At 57.9% G+C, this 18,671-nt stretch overlaps 3 protein-coding genes across 9 annotated transcripts in view; all 3 read left to right on the top strand.

Moving 5' to 3' along the window:
- The window catches only part of COL7A1 (collagen type VII alpha 1 chain), a 29,992-nt gene extending 23,535 nt beyond the window's left edge, over positions 1–6,457 (top strand). Inside the window, exons 97-119 of one of the 3 annotated variants that reach the window (XM_074344929.1) lie at positions 14–49; positions 210–269; positions 391–435; positions 668–703; positions 815–850; positions 930–986; positions 1,134–1,205; positions 1,741–1,812; positions 2,057–2,092; positions 2,400–2,480; positions 2,717–2,770; positions 2,859–2,912; positions 2,987–3,049; positions 3,501–3,563; positions 3,668–3,784; positions 3,969–4,046; positions 4,144–4,197; positions 4,361–4,409; positions 4,901–4,933; positions 5,081–5,167; positions 5,395–5,484; positions 5,567–5,770; positions 6,070–6,457. In XM_074344929.1, coding sequence (XP_074201030.1) covers positions 14–49; positions 210–269; positions 391–435; positions 668–703; positions 815–850; positions 930–986; positions 1,134–1,205; positions 1,741–1,812; positions 2,057–2,092; positions 2,400–2,480; positions 2,717–2,770; positions 2,859–2,912; positions 2,987–3,049; positions 3,501–3,563; positions 3,668–3,784; positions 3,969–4,046; positions 4,144–4,197; positions 4,361–4,409; positions 4,901–4,933; positions 5,081–5,167; positions 5,395–5,484; positions 5,567–5,770; positions 6,070–6,137 — 1,545 coding nt within the window. In that variant the 3' untranslated portion in view covers positions 6,138–6,457. Of the gene's footprint in view, positions 1–13; positions 50–209; positions 270–390; positions 436–667; positions 704–814; positions 851–929; positions 987–1,133; positions 1,206–1,740; positions 1,897–2,056; positions 2,093–2,399; positions 2,481–2,716; positions 2,771–2,858; positions 2,913–2,986; positions 3,050–3,500; positions 3,564–3,667; positions 3,785–3,968; positions 4,047–4,143; positions 4,198–4,360; positions 4,410–4,900; positions 4,934–5,080; positions 5,168–5,394; positions 5,485–5,566; positions 5,771–6,069 lie in introns of those variants that run through there. The other 2 variants (XM_074344927.1, XM_074344928.1) reach the window with 2 other exon arrangements.
- A 30-nt stretch (positions 6,458–6,487) lies between these two features.
- On the top strand, positions 6,488–8,891 carry UCN2 (urocortin 2). Its single transcript, XM_045506017.2, has one exon. The coding sequence runs from the start codon at positions 7,538–7,540 to the stop codon at positions 7,874–7,876; it is 339 nt and encodes a 112-aa protein (XP_045361973.1). The 5' UTR covers positions 6,488–7,537; the 3' UTR covers positions 7,877–8,891.
- Positions 8,892–9,349: 458 nt separating this feature from the next.
- The window catches only part of PFKFB4 (6-phosphofructo-2-kinase/fructose-2,6-biphosphatase 4), a 33,103-nt gene continuing 23,781 nt past the window's right edge, over positions 9,350–18,671 (top strand). Inside the window, exons 1-3 of one of the 5 annotated variants that reach the window (XM_010969226.3) lie at positions 9,350–9,481; positions 18,222–18,338; positions 18,486–18,582. In XM_010969226.3, coding sequence (XP_010967528.1) covers positions 9,418–9,481; positions 18,222–18,338; positions 18,486–18,582 — 278 coding nt within the window. In that variant the 5' untranslated portion in view covers positions 9,350–9,417. Of the gene's footprint in view, positions 9,482–11,042; positions 12,230–13,097; positions 13,287–16,045; positions 16,102–16,404; positions 17,852–18,221; positions 18,339–18,485; positions 18,583–18,671 lie in introns of those variants that run through there. The other 4 variants (XM_074344936.1, XM_010969227.3, XM_045505971.2 and 1 more) reach the window with 4 other exon arrangements.

The following is an 18,671-nucleotide window of genomic DNA, read 5'->3' on the forward strand; positions in this document are numbered from 1 at the left end:
TTTCTGCCCACAGGGAGCACTTGGCGCCCCTGGACTCAAAGGAGACAAGGTAGATGGGACAATGCTATTGGCTGTCTCCTGTACCCCTGTCACCCCCTCCAGCCTCCACTGACCTCCATCACCCCACCTCCAACCTCCACCAACCTCCCATGACCCTCTGTCCCCCACCGCTTCCCCTCACTGATCCCCTGTGTCCTGTTGATCTCCAGGGAGACCCTGGAGCAGGGCTTCCCGGGGCCCGAGGCGAGCGTGGGGAGCCAGGTGTCCGGGTGCGTATGTTCTGCTCTGCCACCAGGGCCGTTGCTGGGAGCCACCTCAGGGCTCCCTTCATCAAGGCTCTTGCCTCTGATTTCCAACTTCTGAGTCACTGAACCTAATGTCATTATCCAGGGTGAAGATGGCCGCCCTGGCCTGGAGGGACCACGAGGACTCCTGGTGGGTCCCCGTGGGGAAAGTGCTGTGGGTGTGACTCAGCTCAGTCCCCTACCTGTGCCCTCTGTGCCCTCAGGACATTCTGCAGCCTTCCGCATCCCTCTGGTTCTTGTCTGCTCACTGGTCTTTGTCTCTCCTTTGTCTTTGTCCCCATTGGTCCTCCCCTGCCCCCTGAGCTGTCTCCGTGCTAGTCCCCCGAAATTCCCTTAGCTCACTGTCTTCTTCTCTCATACAGGGCCCCCCAGGCAGCCGGGGGGAGCGTGGGGAGAAGGTAAGGATGTGGGGAAGAGGCCCCTGGGATGAGTGTGTGCAGGGATGGATCCTATAATCATGATTTGGGGTTTCTGTGTTTGGGTGAAACTCACACTCTTCAACTTAATAGGGTGATGCTGGACCCCCAGGGCTAAAGGGTGAGAAGGTGAGTGTGGGCATAGGGGAGGGCAGGTGCAGGGAACTCAGGGTGCTCCTGACTCCTCTGACTGCCCCTGTCCACTCAGGGTGACTCAGCTGTGATTATGGGGCCTCCAGGGCCACGGGGTGCCAAGGGGGACATGGTGAGTGGGCCTGGTCCATGGGCAGATGGGGTCTCCCTTGGATGTGGAGGGGCTTTTGGGGAGACAAGGCTGGGAGATCTGAGAGTTCAAACCCTCAGAGGGTAAGGAGCTTCCAGCCCCTGACCCTGATTTCCCACACTGACCCAGGGTGAACGAGGACCTCGGGGCATAGATGGTGACAAAGGACCTCGGGGAGACAGTGGGGACCCTGGAGAGAAGGTATGAGGAAGAGGATGGGGTATTGTATACGGGGTCAGGAGGGGGGTCCTGCAGGCTGTGGGGCTCTCTGGAGGGTCTGTGAGGACAGGAGGGGAGGATGGGAGAGGGGGGCTTTCTGGGGGTCAGAGGGGAGGGGGTTTTGTGGAGTGGCTGAGAGGATGGGGGCTCTATGGAGGGCTCGGGGCCTCAGTGTGAGGTCAAAAGGGGAGTCTGTGGACTGGGGCTCTAGGAGAGGCCCTGTGCCAACAGGAAGGGGCTCCTTGGTTGTCAGGGGTACTCCAGATAGGTTTGGGAGCCAGGAGTAAAGAGAGACTAGCAGGAATCTGGGGGTCCTGGGGTGAGAAATAAACACCTCCATGGGCTCCAGTGCCCAGCTCCAGCCTGCTGAGGCCTGGGCAGGAAGGGAAGGGGCTGCTGGGGGCAGTCGGAGAGCGGCACTGGTAAGCTTTGCCCCAGCTGGTAGGTTCCAGGCACGCTCCAAGCCTCCAGCCTGGCCTGGTGCTGATTGTGTACCCTCTTCCGATCACTCCCACAGGGCGCCAAGGGAGAGCCTGGTGACAAGGGCTCAGCCGGGTTGCTGGGAGCACGTGGACTCACGGGACCCAAGGCAAGTCCTGCCCCAGGTGCAGACTCAGAGCCATATGTCACACACACCTGTCCCAGGGGTGTCCTCTGAGCATTGGATGGTTCCCAGCCTCCCTTGCCATTGGCCACTTGTGTGTTCACATGGGGTCTGTGTGCACCCTGGGCCCTGGCTGCAAGTCACTGAGTGGCTACACATGCAGCAGACAGGCCGGCTTAGGGGACAGCCACATTGAAGGGCCATCCTCCACTATCTGTGTTTCCCACAGGGAGAGCCTGGTGCTGCTGGGATCCCTGGTGACCCGGTAAGACACCCCTGCTCCTACAGTGACCCCTAGTCCCCACAAAGCCCCCATCCTCATGTGGTAGCCTTTGACCTTATAGGGAATCAGTAGCCTCACATTGCCCAGGGGCCTCTATGATGGTTCCTCCCATGTGGCGACCCTGCTCACAGTGACCCTTGTCCGCATAGAAAACCCTGCCCTTCCATTGGCTCTGGTCCCCAGTGGTAACTCTCACCCCCGTGGTGTTCTCTGTCCATTACATCCAGAGTAATGCCCTTTGATCCCTCACTGACCTCCCCTGACCTCACACTGACCCCTTTCGCCCCAGGGATCCCCAGGAAAGGATGGAGCCCCTGGTGTCCGAGGAGACAAAGGAGATGTTGGCTTTATGGGTCCCCGGGGCCTCAAGGTGAGAAAGGGACTGGTTTTTTACCCTTGGTCAGGAGGGCCTAATGTTGGAGGGTGAGGTATATGGGGTCACAGGTCAGTTATCTGGGGTCAGATGTTGGGAGTATCCACTGTTGTATGTGAGGTGTTAGGTCAGAGGCTGGAGGATCTAAGGCCAGTTTGGAGAGTGGTTTCAGGGTCAACGGGTTATAGGGTAAGTTATCTGGAAGTCACTTTTTCACTTCTTTTGTCCCTCAGGGTGAACGGGGGATTAAGGGAGCCTGTGGTCTGGATGGAGAGAAGGGAGATAAGGTACAGGGGTGATGGGGGGTGTGGGCGGAGATGCAGGGGGCTATGGGGCCTGGGGCCTAATGTGGACCCTTCCACCTGATGCCAACAGGGAGAAGCAGGTCCCCTGGGTCGCCCGGGGCTGGCAGGACGCAAAGGAGACATGGTGAGTGTGGGGCACCCCCAGAGTGAGGAGAGAATGGGTGAGCCAGGGCCTGGCTAATGTCTTCTCTTCTCCAGGGGGAGCCAGGTGTCCCGGGCCAGTCAGGGGCCCCTGGGAAGGAGGGCCTGATCGGTCCCAAGGTATGGCGTCTCTCAACAGTGGACATTGTGGGGGGTTGGGACTGGGTAGGGAAGGGCACGGTAAGGTTGTGGAGGTTTTAGGTCAAGGAAGGTTGTGGTAAGTTGGGACATTGAGGGGTGGAGTGGGGCTGGTCTTGAGGTTTTAGGGTGGATTGGGATCACAGTGGAGATTTAGGATTAGGGGATGAGAGGTAGAGCAAGTGGGGACAGGTGCCTCAGGGCTCAGGGGTTACAGTGGGTAGAGTCAGTGGAGGAGGCTGGTGTGTCAGTGTGAAGGAAGTAGGTGGAGGCAGAGCAAGGGATGTCACAGGGGTCGGGGTCATGGGGATCATGGCAGATTGAGGGTCTCAGGCTCAGGTGCTTGAGGTTGTGAGCATTGGGCCTGAGGGCTCATGGGGGTTCAGCTGAGGGAGGCCAGGGCAGAGGGTCTCTCATGCTTCTTTGTTTCTAGGGTGATCGAGGCTTTGATGGGCAGCCAGGACCCAAGGGTGACCAGGGTGAGAAAGGGGAGCGGGTAAGTTGAGGCCAAGGTCATGGTAAACTAAGGGGATTGTACTCTTTGGAACTGAGGTCATCTTTGGAAGCTCTGATCCCTGACCCTGACCTATTTCTCCCCAGGGACCCCCAGGAATTGGAGGCTTCCCAGGTCCCAGAGGCAATGATGGCTCCAGTGGTCCCCCTGGGCCACCTGGCAGTGTTGGTCCCAAAGGCCCTGAAGGACTTCAGGGCCAGAAGGTGAGGGGTCCTGACTGATTCCTGACCCCTGAACCTCCATGACGCTTCCAACCTCCCTGACCTCTGACTCTGCAACCCACCCCCCAATATCCTTGTTCCAACCTCTGAACCTATGATCCCAACTTGTCCTACTTCTGATCTCCACTGCCTCTGACCCTGCTCACTCAGTCCTTGTGTCTGACAGGGTGAGCGAGGTCCCCCTGGAGAGAGTGTGGTGGGTGCCCCTGGGGCCCCTGGCACCCCTGGAGAGAGAGGGGAGCAGGTGAGTGGGGATTCCTGGGTTTGAAGTCAAAGGTTGGGGTGACCAGTGGTGTCCCTGAGATCAGAGGTCACAGCCTGGTCCCATCCATTGCACACAGGGGCGGCCAGGACCCCCGGGCCCCCGTGGTGAGAAGGGAGAAGCTGCATTGACAGTGAGTGTGGGGCTGCGGGGCTGGGGCCCTGCCTCCTGTACCCAATACCCTCACCCCTGGGCCTCTGACTCAGCACTGTCCTTCCGTGATCCCTGCATCATGTACCCTTTGTCTTTCTGTGATCCATGGATTCTTCGTGACCCTTGTGGTCTTGATCTCCTAGGAGGATGACATTCGGGGCCTTGTGCGTCAGGAGATGAGTCAGCACTGCGGTAAGTGGGGCCCAGCCCGGAGTCTCTTGGGTCCCATCCCCACTTCATCCCAGCGCCCCTAGACAGGGGAGGCAGCATTCCCAGAACTTCCGGGGGGGCAAGCAGTCAAGGAGGTGGGTGGAGATGGATGGATACACAGAAGGACACAGGTGCCTCAGGACAGACATGGTGACAGGAGACACAGGCAGAGGTGGATGGACAGGTAGTGTTCTGGATGCCCAGTTTGGCCATGTGTGTAGAGGGGGTGGAGGTGTGAGCAGAGCTGTTTCTCGGGGCCTGACATGGAGCAGGGGTGAGGTGGGGGCGCTGATGGCCCTGAGAGTCATCGGAGAGTGAAGCTCTGTCTCCCTCCATCTCTGTCTGTGCTGCTTTCACTCTGTCTCTGTGCCTGCTGGCCCCTGACCGGGTCTCTCCCTGTCTCTCTCCCTCTCCATCTCTGTCTCCTGCTCTCTGCCATTGTCTCTCTCCCTGCCCCTCTCTGCCCCCTCCAGCCTGCCAGGGCCAGTTTATCGCATCTGGATCACGTGAGTAGTTTTCTGGTCTTTTCTGCTCTCGAAACTTTCCTCACCCCGGCCCTGCGGTGCCCATCACCTGGGTCCTCTCAGCTGGGGCTTGGCTGGGGTGGCCACCAAGCTGACCCCAGGGCCCTGTGCCCCTGCTCCTGGCTCCAGGACCCCTCCCAAGTTATGCTGCAGACACTGCTGGCCCCCAGCTCCATGCTGTGCCTGTGCTCCGTGTCTCTCATGCCGAGGAGGAAGGTGAGGACGGCTGGAGCCGTGAGTGCGTGGGGAGCGCGCAGACATACACAGGGCTGCTCATGGGGGCAGGGCCTGTGCCACACGCGTGGGGCCCAAATGCAGGGAACACTCTTGCGCACACACGTGGGAGACCCGTGCTGCCCGCTCCGCCCCAAGGGCCAAGGTTGGGCAGCACGAACCTGGCCCCACAGTGGCCCCGCTCACAGCACACCCCACGGTGCGTGCAGGCCGGCTGCCCCCCGAGGACGATGAGTATGAATACTCTGAGTATTCCGTGGAGGAATACCAGGACCCTGAGGCTCCATGGGATGGTGATGGTGAGAAAGGGGACTGGGCCCATAGGGATTGGGGGAGGGGCAGGCAGAGCCCATCCCTGCTGAACTCTTTGACCCCCATTAGCCCCAGACCCCTGCTCTCTTCCACTGGACGAGGGCTCCTGTACTGCCTACACCCTGCGCTGGTACCATCGGGCTATGCCAGGTGGCATGGAGGCCTGTCACCCCTTTGTCTATGGTGGCTGCGGAGGGAATGCCAACCGTTTTGGGACCCGTGAGGCCTGTGAGCGCCGCTGCCCGCCCCGGATGGCCCAGAGCCAGGGAACAGGTAGAGGCTCCCCCCAACCCCATTAGGGGCCTGGGCACTGAACCCACCCAGATCACGTCCGGGGGCAGGTCCTGGGTCAGAAGCCTTCAGACTGGGGGGCCTGAGACAGACCCCCAGAGGAAAGAGCTGACTAGAGAACCTCAGCTGTAGAGTTCCCAGCATGGACCCCCTCGGGGCTCCCTCCCTGAAAGAGCTGAGGCAGGACCCCTCTCTGAGGGCACAGCCCCCACTCCCATTACGCTCCCAGCTCCCCATCCATCCTCTGCCCCATGCTTCTCTGTGCCTACGTGTTGGGTAAGGTCAGACGGCTGAAGACAACTCCCAACCGGCCCGCCAGGTGCTGCCCGGAGCTGAGGCCAGAAAATGAGCTGAAGTTCAGCATCCCCTGGAGAGGTGGTGTCTCAGCTGGACCCTGCTGTCCCTCCCCTTGGTGCTAGAGGCCTGTGTGCACGTGAGCGTGCATGAGCGTGTCCGTTATTTCAGTGATTTGTTCCGTGGGTCTAGCCTTCCCCCCTGTGGACAAACCCCCATTGTGGCTCCTGCCTCCCTGGCAGATGACTCAGTGTGGGGGTGGCTGTGGGCAGTGAGTGGATGTGACTGCGTCTTACCCACCCTTTGACCCAAGCCTGTGATGACATGGTGCTGATTCTGGGGGGGGGGGGGCATTAAAGCTGCTGTTTTAAAAGGCCCCTATTGTGACTGTTTGGGGAGGTGGGGGTGTCAGGAGGGCAGGTTTTCCCTGGGAGGTTGGTACTATCCTGTGTGGGTCCAGAGTCCCTCTGTCCAGCCCTGGTCACTCTCCTGTGACTCTCAGTCCCTAACTTGTCCCCAAAAGAAGTAGACAGTGTAGGGGCTGAGGATATGTCCTCACTGACCCCCAGGAGGGTATGAGTCATAGGTGATGGGCTGCCTCATGCCAGGAGACAGGCCCCAGCTCTCAGCCCAGGGACTGAGGGAGATAAATGGGCCCTGAAGGGGGCAGAGGGGCAGACCAGCCCCAGGCAGCCACAGCGGTCCCAGCAGACCCCAGAGGAGGCTGCTACTGGTAGGACTGGAATCTGGGAGAGGGCAGGACCTTTGGGGCTAAGTGGATCTGGGGTTTGGGTCAGTGGAGGCCTCTGGAGCTGGGGGTACCCTGGGGTCTCTGGCTGTTTCTCCACCTCAGGGACCCCCCCCCCCCATTCCTGCCTTTCTTTGTCCTGGATCTGCTACAGGCTTTCTCAGACCGCAGTCTCCTTCTGTCGCTCTGTGTTTCTTTCCCTTTGCTTCCTTGTTTCCAGCACTATGTCTCTGGGGTGGTTTCTGTCTTTTTCTCCCAGTCTCCCTCTCTTTGGCTCCGCCTCCCTCTCATTCATCCCCATCTCTCTCCCCTTCTCCCTCTTCTCCTCCTTCCCTTTCTTCTTCCTGTTCTTCTGGTTCTTGTTCTTCCTCTTTCTCCTCCCCCATCTTTCTCTCTAAAATACATCTGCATCTAGATGTGTCTGTGGCTCTCTGTCCTGGGGTTTCTGTGTCTCTTTATCTCTCTCACTCTTTCTGTCTCTCTGACCCCTTCTCTGTCTGGCTCTGTCTTGATTTTCTGTCTCCCTCTGGCTCTCTTCTTGTCCCTTCATCTTATCTCTATCTCTGTCTGTCTTGGACCTGGCCGCTCTCATCTCACCCTCTCAGTCTCTCAGTCTCTCTCCTTTCCTCCTCTGTCTCTGTCCATGGGCCTTGGCTGACCAGAGCCCCTGCCCTGAGCCTGTTTTCTCCTCGCAGCCTGACCACACGATGACCAGCTGGGCTCTGCTGGTGCTGATGGTCCTGACGTTGGGCAGGACCCTGCCTGTCCCAGCAACCCCTATCCCAGCCTTCCAGCTCCTCCCTGAGAACTTTCCCCAGGCTACTCCCTGCCCTGTGACCTCGGAGAGCCCCTCAGCCAGCACCACAGGCCTCTCTGCTGCTTGGGGCCACCCCAGCCCTGGCCCCCGCCCTGGTCCCCACATCACCCTATCGCTGGACGTACCCCTTGGCCTCCTGCAGATTTTACTGGAGCAGGCCCAGGCCAGGGCTGCGCGGGAGCAAGCTGCTGCCAACGCCCGCATCCTGGCCCACATTGGCCGCCGCTGAGCCTGAGGGAGGGAGTCACAGTGACGGAGCCACCCTGGATGGGGAGACCCAGAGGGCAGTGGCGGAGCTGGGCAGTACTACGTCTGGGCCCAGTGCCTCTGGACTCCGCCACCTGGGGTCACTGCCGTGTGGTGTCACATCACATCGGATTGCCTCAGTGACAGTGGGTCTGGACAGCCTGGACATTACCATGTCGGGTCGCCAAGTGGAGCCTAGGCACTCCTAGGAGCCCCACAGACTTACAGTCTATCTGGGCAGCTTGGACACTACCATGGAAGGTCACTACCATGTGGAGTCCTGTCATGCCTGGGTCCCACAGTCAGAGCATCTGGACACCATCACATGTGGTCACTGTCATGCCACTTTCAGGAACCTCAACACTAGAGCCCATCATTGCATTGGAGACCAGCCCACCCAAGACCAGATCCATAGATCTGCCTGCCACCCACAGGTCGCCACACAGAGAAGTGCTGGCAGAGGGTCACATGCATGTTTTGTGCCCTATGAGGCGGCATCCACCCCAGATGGATGGGGCTGTCAGGGGCATCTCCAGGCAAGGATGGATGGTCATACGTGGGCGGTCTGTGGCTGTGGCAACCTTGTCTTGTGGGGGTGGGCAGGGCGTGCCTACATGTGTGTCTGCGTCTTTGTGTATCTGACAACTGTGAATGTGTGTTGAGCAAGGTGAGGGCATGTGAGGGGGCTGGGAGGAACAGGGGCTTGTCCCCTAAACCTGCACGAAGCACGCTCAGCACACAGCTGGGCACTGTCTTCCCCACACCCCTGCATTACCCGGGTTCCGCCCTTCAACACACAGACCTCGGGGCAGAGGGGGTCAGGCTGCTGGGGCACCGGCCCAACTGCCCCTCCCTCATTGAACTGTCCTGAGCAAATGTACTCACCTTTCCAAGCCTCAGTTTCCTCCTCTGTGAAGCAGAGTGATGCCAAGCTTCTTGTGAGTATTGAGTTAACAAACATGAAGGTTCTGGCATGCAATAAACACTCAATAAATGTAGTGACTGGAGAATGGGATAGGCAAAAATCACTGTCGTGTGCATCCAGGCAGTGACACACGAGGGCTGAGTCACAGCTAGCTGGCTACGCTGCCCCTTTACCCACTCCACCCCTCCCAAATTTCACTGACCTGTCCCTCGGTTGAAAGGAGTAGGTTTTGCCTAATCTCACAACCCCAACTCCATTGCTGGGCTGGAGATGAGACAGACCTTATGGAGAGTGTGGACAGGCTTTCCTGCAGATGGGGCAGGTACTCTGGGTAGTGCAGACAACTCCAGCTGGAGACGAGGGCAGACAGTGGGCTCTGGCTGCAGAGAGAGGCAGTACTGTCGGAAGTGTGGCTGCCCAGGGCCGGGGGCACAGACGGTGATCTCAGAGTTGTGAGCAGCCTTGGGGGGGGGGGCGGGCCCAAGGCGGGGCTGGAGAGGCGGGGCCACCAGGCAGGCTGTGCTCTTCGAAGCCTGGAGGGCGGGGTTGCCCGAATCCAAGCTGCAGGGGGTGGCGGCCCAGGCCAGTCTGATTGCAGGATGAACCAAGGCACGGAAGGAGGCCGTTCCCTGACGGACCCTGGGTCAAAGAGCAGCAGGCCGGGTAGGCACAGGGCAGGGTGGAGAGGGTGGGGGGACTGGGAGAAGACCTGGGTGAAGTGGGGGTGGTGCTAGGAGGGGTGTGAAAGTATTGGGGATCTCTCTAGGAATAGGGGTGCCCTGAAGGGGCATCAGTCTGTCAGTGGCATGGAGAAGGAGGAACACTGCTGCCTTGCAGGGGAGAGGGAGCTGGGCCAAGGGGGGGAACTATAAATAGCTTCTTCCTCCAGCCCTGGGGGAGGGACAGCCAGCTGGAGCTGCCCAGGGGCCTCCTGCTCTGCCCTTTGCTGGCCTCCAAGGGGTCATGATTGTCCAGGTCCCCCCTCAGGGGTCATACCAGTTTGGGGAAGTCCAGAGGCTCGTTTGGGAAGTTTTTCATATGATGTGACTTTAGCCCTTACACCAGTGTGTCTAGGGCACCTACTGTGTGCCTTGCGCTGGTCCTGAGATATTCTAAGCACCTACTGTGTGCTCTGGCTCAGTCTGGAACTTCTCTGAATCCTTACTGTACTCCCTGGCTGGTCCTGTCACTTTGAGCACCTACTGTGTGCCCTGTGCCAGCTGGAATCAGCAAGTGCTGACCCAGGTTAACAGGCTGCTGGGTCACATGGCTCCCTACCTACCCCCACGTTGGAACCTCACACCCTGTGGGAGCTCTGGACCCAGGAAGACCTGGGCTGATCCTTGGCTAGAAATGGCCAGAGGAAGCTGGAACTCCTGGGAACTCCCCAACCTCTCAGTGGCAGCAGAGGGGAGAGGAGGAGGGAAATAAACGGAAAGGGAGGCAGCAGAGAGCAGCAGGCCTCACCACAGCTGGCCTGTCTCTGCGCTGGTCTGGGTGCAGAAATTGTTATCGTGTGTGCACGCGTGGCTGTGTACACACCATGCTTTCATGCACTGGTGTGTGGGTCTGGGCGGTGTGCACGGAGGTCCCTGGGCCTTTATGCTGCAAAAGGTGGTTTGGGGACTGAGAAGAGTTTGAGCATTAAGAACTGAGGATTGAAGACTCCGGCCACCCCACAGTTTGTATCCTGGGACACTGGGAGGAGATTCAGTGGTCAGTGTGGAGGGTACCACAGGAGCCCTCCAGAGCCAGGCCAGGCAGGTTCATGGTGGGGAGAGGCTGAGCAGGACAGGTTTTGCACACAAGTATGCACTGACATCGCAGCACACCTCCTACCCCAGGAGAGCTGGCTCACTCTGGGACGGCTCCAAGGGGAAAAGCCATGAGGCCAGTTATTTTACTGGATGTCTATTGAGGCTGGGGGGCAGAAAGCCAGGAGAGCATTTCCATGGAGGGAACGTGCAAGACCGCAGGTGTGAGGGAGGGATGTGTGGTTATAGCACAGGGTTTGGGAGGTGAGGTTTTAAAGGGCTGGGAATTGAGCTGAGTCCATCCTGCACCATGGGCTGGCAGTTCTGTGATGCTGGGCCCTTCTCCCCTTCCTCAGTTTCCTCCTGAGAAATGGGGCCATGGGAGGGGTGGTGGGGAATATATATCCTTAGAGAAGATGTAGACCCTGGCCTTGGGGAGGGGCTACAAGCTCCTACACTGGATATAGGAACTTGGGAGAGTACGTCTGGGTCAGCCCAGGGTCAGAGTGTTCGGGCAAGAGTGGGAGGTGCAGAGCCACTGCCTTTCCTGGAAAGCCAGACTCAGACTGCTGGACTTGGGGATGGCTTCCTAGACATGGCCCTGGCCTCCTCCCCTGCTCTGGCTGCTTGCTGCCCCCAGCCTTTGACTAAAATTCTAAGAGGGCTGGGGTGGAGGATAGTGGGCCTGAGAAGGTGCGGGGTGGGGTGTCTGTGGTATTAGAGGAGATAGTCTTGCCATGAGTTGCTAAGGGTTGGCCAGGGTGTGTAGGTGTGTGGTGACAAGGTCACTGAAGCCAGGGTGACCCCAGGATGGCCTTGGCAGTGGCCAGGAGACAGACAGGAGGGCTGACTCTGTCAGGAACAGAATGACTGGCTTTGGAGAAGTAGGAAGTGGGCGAGAGGTCACTCGGGGCATCCTGCCCATCAGGAGCTGCCCATGGGTGTGCCAGCTGCTGGGCATGAGGCAGAGTGAAGTGGAGGGTGGATGCTGAAGAAGGAGGATGAAGAAGGAGGAAGTGATCGACTCTGTCTGAGGCAGGGCATTCCCCAGGGTAGGTGGCCAGAGCTGGTTCCAGGGAAGATCTGTGTGGGCGTCCAGCATGGGGACCTCCTTAGCCTTTACTTCCTGTGAAGTAGGCAAGACATCTATATCAGTCATATCTGTCATCTTAGGGGTCCTTACCAGGCACTGAAGGGCTGGGCTGTGACTCGGAGGACTGACCAAAGGCAGGAGTGTGGTAAGGAGGGCAGAGGGAGAGGGTGCTGCCTCCATGGTGCACTGGGTGGAGCCTTTTCTCTGTGCCTCAGCACCTGGGTCCAGGCTGGGCACACTGTAGGCAGAGAGAACTTGAGGATGCAGTGATCCTGCCAGGGGATGTGGTGGAGGATGTCGCTAGAGGGCAGTGTGACCCAGGCCCGAGCAGTGTTGGGCGAGGCCTGGGGCAGAAAGTGTACAGCTTGGAGAGACTGGGCTGAGACAGATGAAGGAGGACATGAGAGAATGAGCCAGGGGTTCCTGAATTTCTGGATCTCTCCCTGGCCCCTACTGCATTTTTAGAGACCGGAGGGAGATAAGTAACGTAATAAATGATAACATGAATGTGCTTTAGAATGGATTTCTCAGACATTGACATGTTTCATCCACACCAGAATCTTGGTAAGGTTGATGACAGTGCGTATTCCAATTTCCTAATGAAGAGATAGAGGCTTATTAGAGGGAAAAAAATGAACTTACAATTTAAAATTTAATTGGTAAAAATAAGTCCTGGAAGGAGTAAGATACAGCTAGGGCTCAGTGAGTCCCCAGAGAGCTTGGTTACCAGGTCCCATTCACGTGCTCCAGGTGGGCTGGGGTTTAGCCCCAGCTCCCCAGCAGCTAAGGCAGAGAGAAACACGATCAATTTTGAGATTTTTCTTGTGTCCCTGTCCAGGAGATAAAGGAGCCTTTTCGGCGTGGTTGAGCAGGTAGCTCCTGTGGGCAGGGTGGAGTCCCAGGATTCGGAACGGACGAGAGGGTCGGGGACGTAAGGCCGGCGGGGCGCGGCGCAATTGAAAACCCAGGCCAGTGATCAGAGTTGCCCGGGTCTTCCAGGCTGGTCCTGACCAACCAAGCTCTGCGGGTCACGCAGGCCTGCCCCAAGTCATGCAAACCCCTCCTGCCGGGGGTCCTGAAGTCCCGCAGAGCGACGAGTGGAACCCCGGGTGTCCTGGGGGCAAGAGGCAAGGCTGCGGCGCCCAGGACAAGTCCCATGCAAATCAGCGGGGTCGAGTTAGGTGTACTGGGCTCCGGCATCCAGGGCGGGGCCTGCATTCTCCAAGCCTGGAACCTTTGGGGAGCTGGGCATGCGCGTCCTCCATCCTGGCATGAAGGGCGGGCCCACTTGGTCCAAAATGGGCTCATGTGGAAGTTGGGCATGCGTGGTGGGAGGCCAGGCCCTCTTCAGTTGGGGTGGAGCCGACTCGTTCTGGGGCGGAGCCTGCGGGGAGTTGGATCCGCGTCCCCGCGGCTACAGGAGGGGCGGGGCTGGGGGCGGGGCTGGGGCGGGGCTTCGAGTGGCCCGAGGTGGCCGGGCTGCTGGTTTGGAAGCGGCGCAGTCCGACTCATCCCAGCCCTAGGATGGCGTCCCCACGAGAACTGACTCAGAACCCCCTGAAGAAGATCTGGATGCCGTACAGCAATGGGCGGCCCGTTCTGCATGCCTGCCAGCGCGGTGGTGAGGCGGGGTCCGCGGGCAAGGGGGAGGGCGGTGCATGGGGATGGGTAGTGGTCTCGTATGGAGAGGGAGTCGGGAACAGGTCGGGAACTGGCGACAGGTGAGGCTGCTGTGACTGATAGGTAGGGAGCAGGAACAGGTAGGGGACCTGCGACAGGTGTAGCAGAGCAGGAAGCGGGGACAGGTGTGTGGCGCCGTCTCAGCACGGCGGAGGCTACTCTGGCCGCCATCACCTCGGGGAGGACGCCGGACCTTTTACACCCCACTCTATCCCCACCGCCTCAGGCCAAGCGAGGGCTTGGAGTCTCGGTCCTACCCTCACTGCTGGCCAGACAGAGTGGTCCAGGTGGGCAGACCCCGGTCTGAGCTGTGTTGGCCCTAGGAGAATCGGTTTGCTTCTCTGAGCTCGGAACTTTCAAAGGCCCAAGGGTGGGAGGAAGGCCCATCTCTGGGCCTGAAATCGAGTTTTGGGAGGAATTTCAGGGAAGTGTAGATGTGTTCAGGATAGAGACAGTGAGTACACTGTGTTATATAGGCCTGTCTTTGTGTCCCTGGGTGTGTGAGCATCCGTGTGGGGTTGTGGGTAAGGTAAAATTGGAGGGTGGAAACATCTAGGAGATAGGTTGAAACTCCTAGAACTGTTACAGCGCTCACCTTTCCTGGGGTCCTAGGTGTTTAATCCACCTTATGGACTTTCTGCTTGTCCTTAAGTGAGTCTGCAACTTTTTTACTACCAAGAAAAACAAAGATTTATTTTAGGAGTAACTGCAACATTGTCATGAATTTGTAAATTGGTAAGGTCCTCAGAGAACATTTAGTCCAACTGCTGGTACAGATTTGGAAATGGCAGTCAGGAGATTGTGTTATGTGCTGGGGTCTCCGTGCCCCTCTGACTTCTGCTTGGGCGTGAGAGGAGTGAAATGCATGGTTCTTGTCTTGCTTTGAGGCTAGCTTGGGGGCCTTGGCTTTGACCATGATTTCTGTGTCCTTGGAGAGGAGTGTGTGTATCTCTTAAGACGCTGTGGGTCCTGGTAAGGGTGGCTGTGGCTTTGACCAGACATTTTGGTGGGTCATGGCTCTGACCATGATGCAGGTCTTGTGGGATGCTGAAACTGATCCTGCTTTTAGCCCTGGGGCCATGGCTTTCCAGTCAATACTCAGTCCTAAGGGACTTTGGGCCACACCCTTGCCAGCCCTTCTTCCAGACTCTTCTGGAGGTGTGGAGGCCCAGGCCCCTTCTCTTGTGCTTCTAGCCAGCCTGTGTTCAGACTGTTGTCCTAACTAGGGGGCTGCTGCTGTTGTTACATCAAGGGGAAGGAGCGAGAACATGGACTTTGGAGGCAGGAACACTCAAGCTGCATCGTGGCTCAGTTGGGTGACCTTGGGCAAAGAGCTGACCCCCTAGACCGCAGGTTCCTTACCTGTGGGACTGAGACAGTCATCATCCTTGCTCCCTGAAGCTGCTGTGAGCCTCTTGATAAGTGCTTGATAAGTGGTAGCAAGTAATTTTGTAACTTCCTCATCACCAGTCTTTCTTTGGATCTCCATACCTCAAAGTCAGGGATTGAAGCATCAGAAGGTCCGAGCCAACCCCCATTACAGGTGACAAAGGATCTGAGGCCCAGTGAGGCGAGGATTTGCCCAGGTCTCTCTGGCCCTGGGGAAGGACCTGTGTTTCTCCAAGCTCCAAGTATGTGGCTAAAGTAAGGCTCTGGCCTGAGCAGAGGGACTTGTGCCAGGCACTGTCTCAGGGTGTTGCAGGGGGTTGGACTGTTGGCTGGCCCGGCACAGGAGGGCTTCCTGGAGGAGGAGGTAACAAGAGGCTAAAGATGAGACCTGCAGAAGGTGTAGGGGTTTAAACCCCAGGCTAGGGCCCTATAGGGTGTTCATAGCAGGGAGGAGTAAGCAGTGAGTGAACATAGAACCAGCACCTCAGGTCCTGAAGTTGCATTCATGCAGCATTTTCCCCTCTGCATGCTGGGCATCTAACGAGGACCACAGGGACAGCTGGTGACCTGAGGGTGGGAGTGGGTAGATGTTGACTTGCTCACCGATTTTTATAGAGAAGAAGATGTGGGGCCCGCTGCTAGTCTGTGCTGTGTGGTGGCTTATCTTTGAGGTTTTGTCGCCTGTCTCCTCCACCCCCACTGTCCATTAGCAATTCTTCCTCCTTTTGATAAAAGTCAGAGCTTCACCTGAGGGCCGGTGAAGGAAGCTCTTACCTTCCTGGTCATTGACCTGGAGGAGCTCTGGGTGCAGGAGTAGCGGGTGGAGAGGGGACTCTGGGAACATGGCAGGAAGGACAGTGTGTGATAACTTTTCTTAGCCAGAAGTGGGAAGACTTCCTGGGTAAGGACTGGTGTGTGCACAGGACAGTAGGAGGGATAACTTTCTGTCCCCGCTGAATAGGACAGTGATGCCAGGTTGCCTTATTTTAAAGAGCTCTCCCTTCCCCAGCCCGGCCCAAGGAAGTCAGAGCTGGTGCAGGTCGGGACTCAGTTCTGGAACCCACTCCAGGGACTTGTGGCTGCCCCTATGGAGGCTCCGCTAGAAAGTAGTCTCTGTCCAGCACCAGGTTTATCTCACACCTCTTGACACCTTGGGCTCCTGTGGCCTCAAGCAAATTTGCAGGAAATTTACAGGAACTAGCAAGAGGAGCTGAGTTGACATGTCTTCAGATTTCCTTCCGCACGTGTCCCGTATTCTAAACTGTGTGTTCCGCTGTCTTCTTGCTCAATGTCGAGGTCCTGAGGACCCAGAGCTGCAGCTCCAGCTTCACGCCCCAGCTCGCCTGGCCCACGCGCCCTCAGTTCAAGTATGTTCCCTCCCAGTGGGCCTCTGTTTGCAGTTTCTCCATTGCTGGGACTTTCCCGATGTTTTGCTGTTGTAAGCAGGGCTGTTGTGAATGCACTTGAACTTTGATTTTTCTTTTGGGTCATTTCCTTAGGATCTTATCTCAAGGAACAGAGGTGATAGGGAATTTATTGCTCTTGTTTTGCACCCAGCCCTGATTTGCTGCCCTGACTGCCTTCTGTGGCTGTGCAAGGGGTGGGGGTGGGGGATGCTGTCAGCAGATGCCATGGGAGGAGGTGAGGAGCATCTCTGGGAAGATAGAAGATGTGAAAAGGGGGTGCAAGTTGTGGGAAAGTGCTTCAGGGAGCATAAAGGAGGGGTGGCCTCATGAGAGGGAGCAGGGTGGGTGCAGGTTTCCCCCACAGTTAGTGGCTGATGCACTGCCCTACTGCCCTCTGGTTGTTAGAGAGTCCTGGCCAGCCAGCCAGGAATTGTGCAAACCCAGGCCCAGAATCACTGGATGCAGGGCCTTGCCTAACTTGTTTTTCTGTCACCTTAGCCAATGTTGAGGTGTTCCTGCAAGTTTCCTCCCTCTTGCTCATTGTCAGCCTGTGTCTGCGGGATCCCCTCTTCCCTCCCCTGGAGCTCACAGTTTGGGTCACATTTGCCTTAAGGTCATGCACAGGAGCAATGGAGCTCCTTACTGGCAAGGAAGGCCCTTTACTTCTCTTCAGGGCTTGCCTGGGGACCGACAGGTGCCTCTGCGCCCCAAGTCCCCAGGGCAGTCCTGAGATGCATCTGTGTCCTTAGCCAGGTAGGCTGCTAAGGCCTGGCAGAGGGCACAGCTTCCTGGAAATGGTCCAGCTTTTATGTGAAGATAGTGCTAGACCTCACTGAGGGATTATCATGCCATTTTATAGGTGAGGCCACTGAGGCTCAGAGTTGCCTTTGTCAGAGGTGAGATGGGAACCCAGGCATGTCTGACTCTGACCCCCAGGCAGGGCTGCCCCTGGGGCCCCTGTGCTCCAGCTCCAGCAAAGGAGACAAACTGAAGGGGGTGCCTGGCTGTCTGTCTGAGGAGGGCTGCCAGGTGAAGGTGCTTGCACAGCCATGTGGGCCAAGGAGGAACAGGGGCAGGTCCCATATCTGTCCACCTGTCTGTGCTGTGGTTTCACCTGGCCCAGGACCTGATGAAAGGAAACTTCCTGGGGCTTCTGAGGTGAGACTGCACTGAAAGCTGAGCTGGATCACGTGAGGCTGGCAATTCTGCTGCCTTGGTATCTATGGTGGGGAGCAGGGTCCAGACTCGTCTCCACCTCCAGTCTCAGCAACTTCTCTTTTTGGAACATGGGATGCCTGTGGGTGGCTCTCAGAGAGACTGCTCTGTGGGCACTGGCCTGGGTCTCTGATCCCAGCCCCTCGAGGCCCTCACCCTGGTGGGTTTTGAGATGCCTCCCTCCCCATCCCCGCCCATAATTTTTGGGTACCCACTCTGGGCTGGACCCCAGGATCCTGAATGACCCAGACACTGCAGGGCTGCTTTCCCTCCAAGTGGTCAGTGTGGAGAGCAGTCTCATTGGTGAGATGACTATGTTGAGGGAGAGGGCTCACCAGGTAGGCATGGAGGTGCCTTGGAGGAAGGACTCTTTGAGCTTTCAAGCCTGGCCTCGTAGATGAAGAGAAATTCACCTCAGGGAGTATAAGTGGTGGTACCGTGCTGGCGGGAATACTAAAAGACTCTTGGGATGGGGACGTGGACTCCTGAATGACAGGTGGGCATTGAATCCCCTGCTGGGTTGCTGGGTTTGGGCTCTGTCCTGCATGCCAGGGGAACTCCCCAGCAGTGTTTAGTCAGGGGCGTGGCAGCTCCAGCTTTGTATCCGGTGGTGCACATCAGGATAAGGGCTGGCAAGTTCCTGCTGTGCGTGCCGGAACTTAGATGGGCCCGGGGAGCGGGGCATGCCAGCAGTGGCTTGGGACCATGGTCTGGGGGTGCTCAGGGGGCTCTCTGATGCCAGGACCTTAGGAAGGCACATCTGATACTGGTCCTGTGCCCTGAGGCTGAGGAACCCTGGGCAGAGAGGGAGGAGCCGTCTGGCAGGAGTCCCAGCCTCATGGGACATTGTGCTCCTTGCCTTTCAGTTTGCATGACCAACTGCCCGACGCTCATTGTCATGGTGGGGCTGCCTGCCAGGGGCAAGACCTATATCTCCAAGAAGCTGACTCGCTACCTGAACTGGATTGGTGTGCCCACGCGAGGTGAAGCGGGGCCCTGGCTTTCCAAGGGGGCTTTGAGGGGTGGGGTGGGGGAGGAGTGAGAAGACTGGACTGCAGCAGGGCATGGGTCAATGTCAGGGGTTAGGGAGGGAAGCCCTTGTGTGAAGCTGAGCCTCTCCTTTCCCCCAGAATTCAACGTTGGCCAGTATCGCCGGAACATGGTCAAGACGTACAAGTCGTTTGAGTTTTTCCTTCCAGACAATGAAGAGGGCCTGAAAATCAGGAAGTGAGTGTATGTGTATATGTATGTGTGTCTGCAGGGAAGGCCCTGGAGCCCCAGTGCTGGCTGCTCCTGAGCCCTGGCCTTGGCCTCCC

Source organism: Camelus bactrianus, chromosome 17 (genome assembly GCF_048773025.1).
Source record: "Camelus bactrianus isolate YW-2024 breed Bactrian camel chromosome 17, ASM4877302v1, whole genome shotgun sequence".
NCBI classification, from domain to species: domain Eukaryota; kingdom Metazoa; phylum Chordata; class Mammalia; order Artiodactyla; family Camelidae; genus Camelus; species Camelus bactrianus.

Coding starts and splice junctions, on each gene's coding strand:
- UCN2 (XM_045506017.2), top strand. CDS start 7,538: ATGACCAGCTGGGCTCTGCTGGTGCTGATGGTCCTGACGTTGGGCAGG.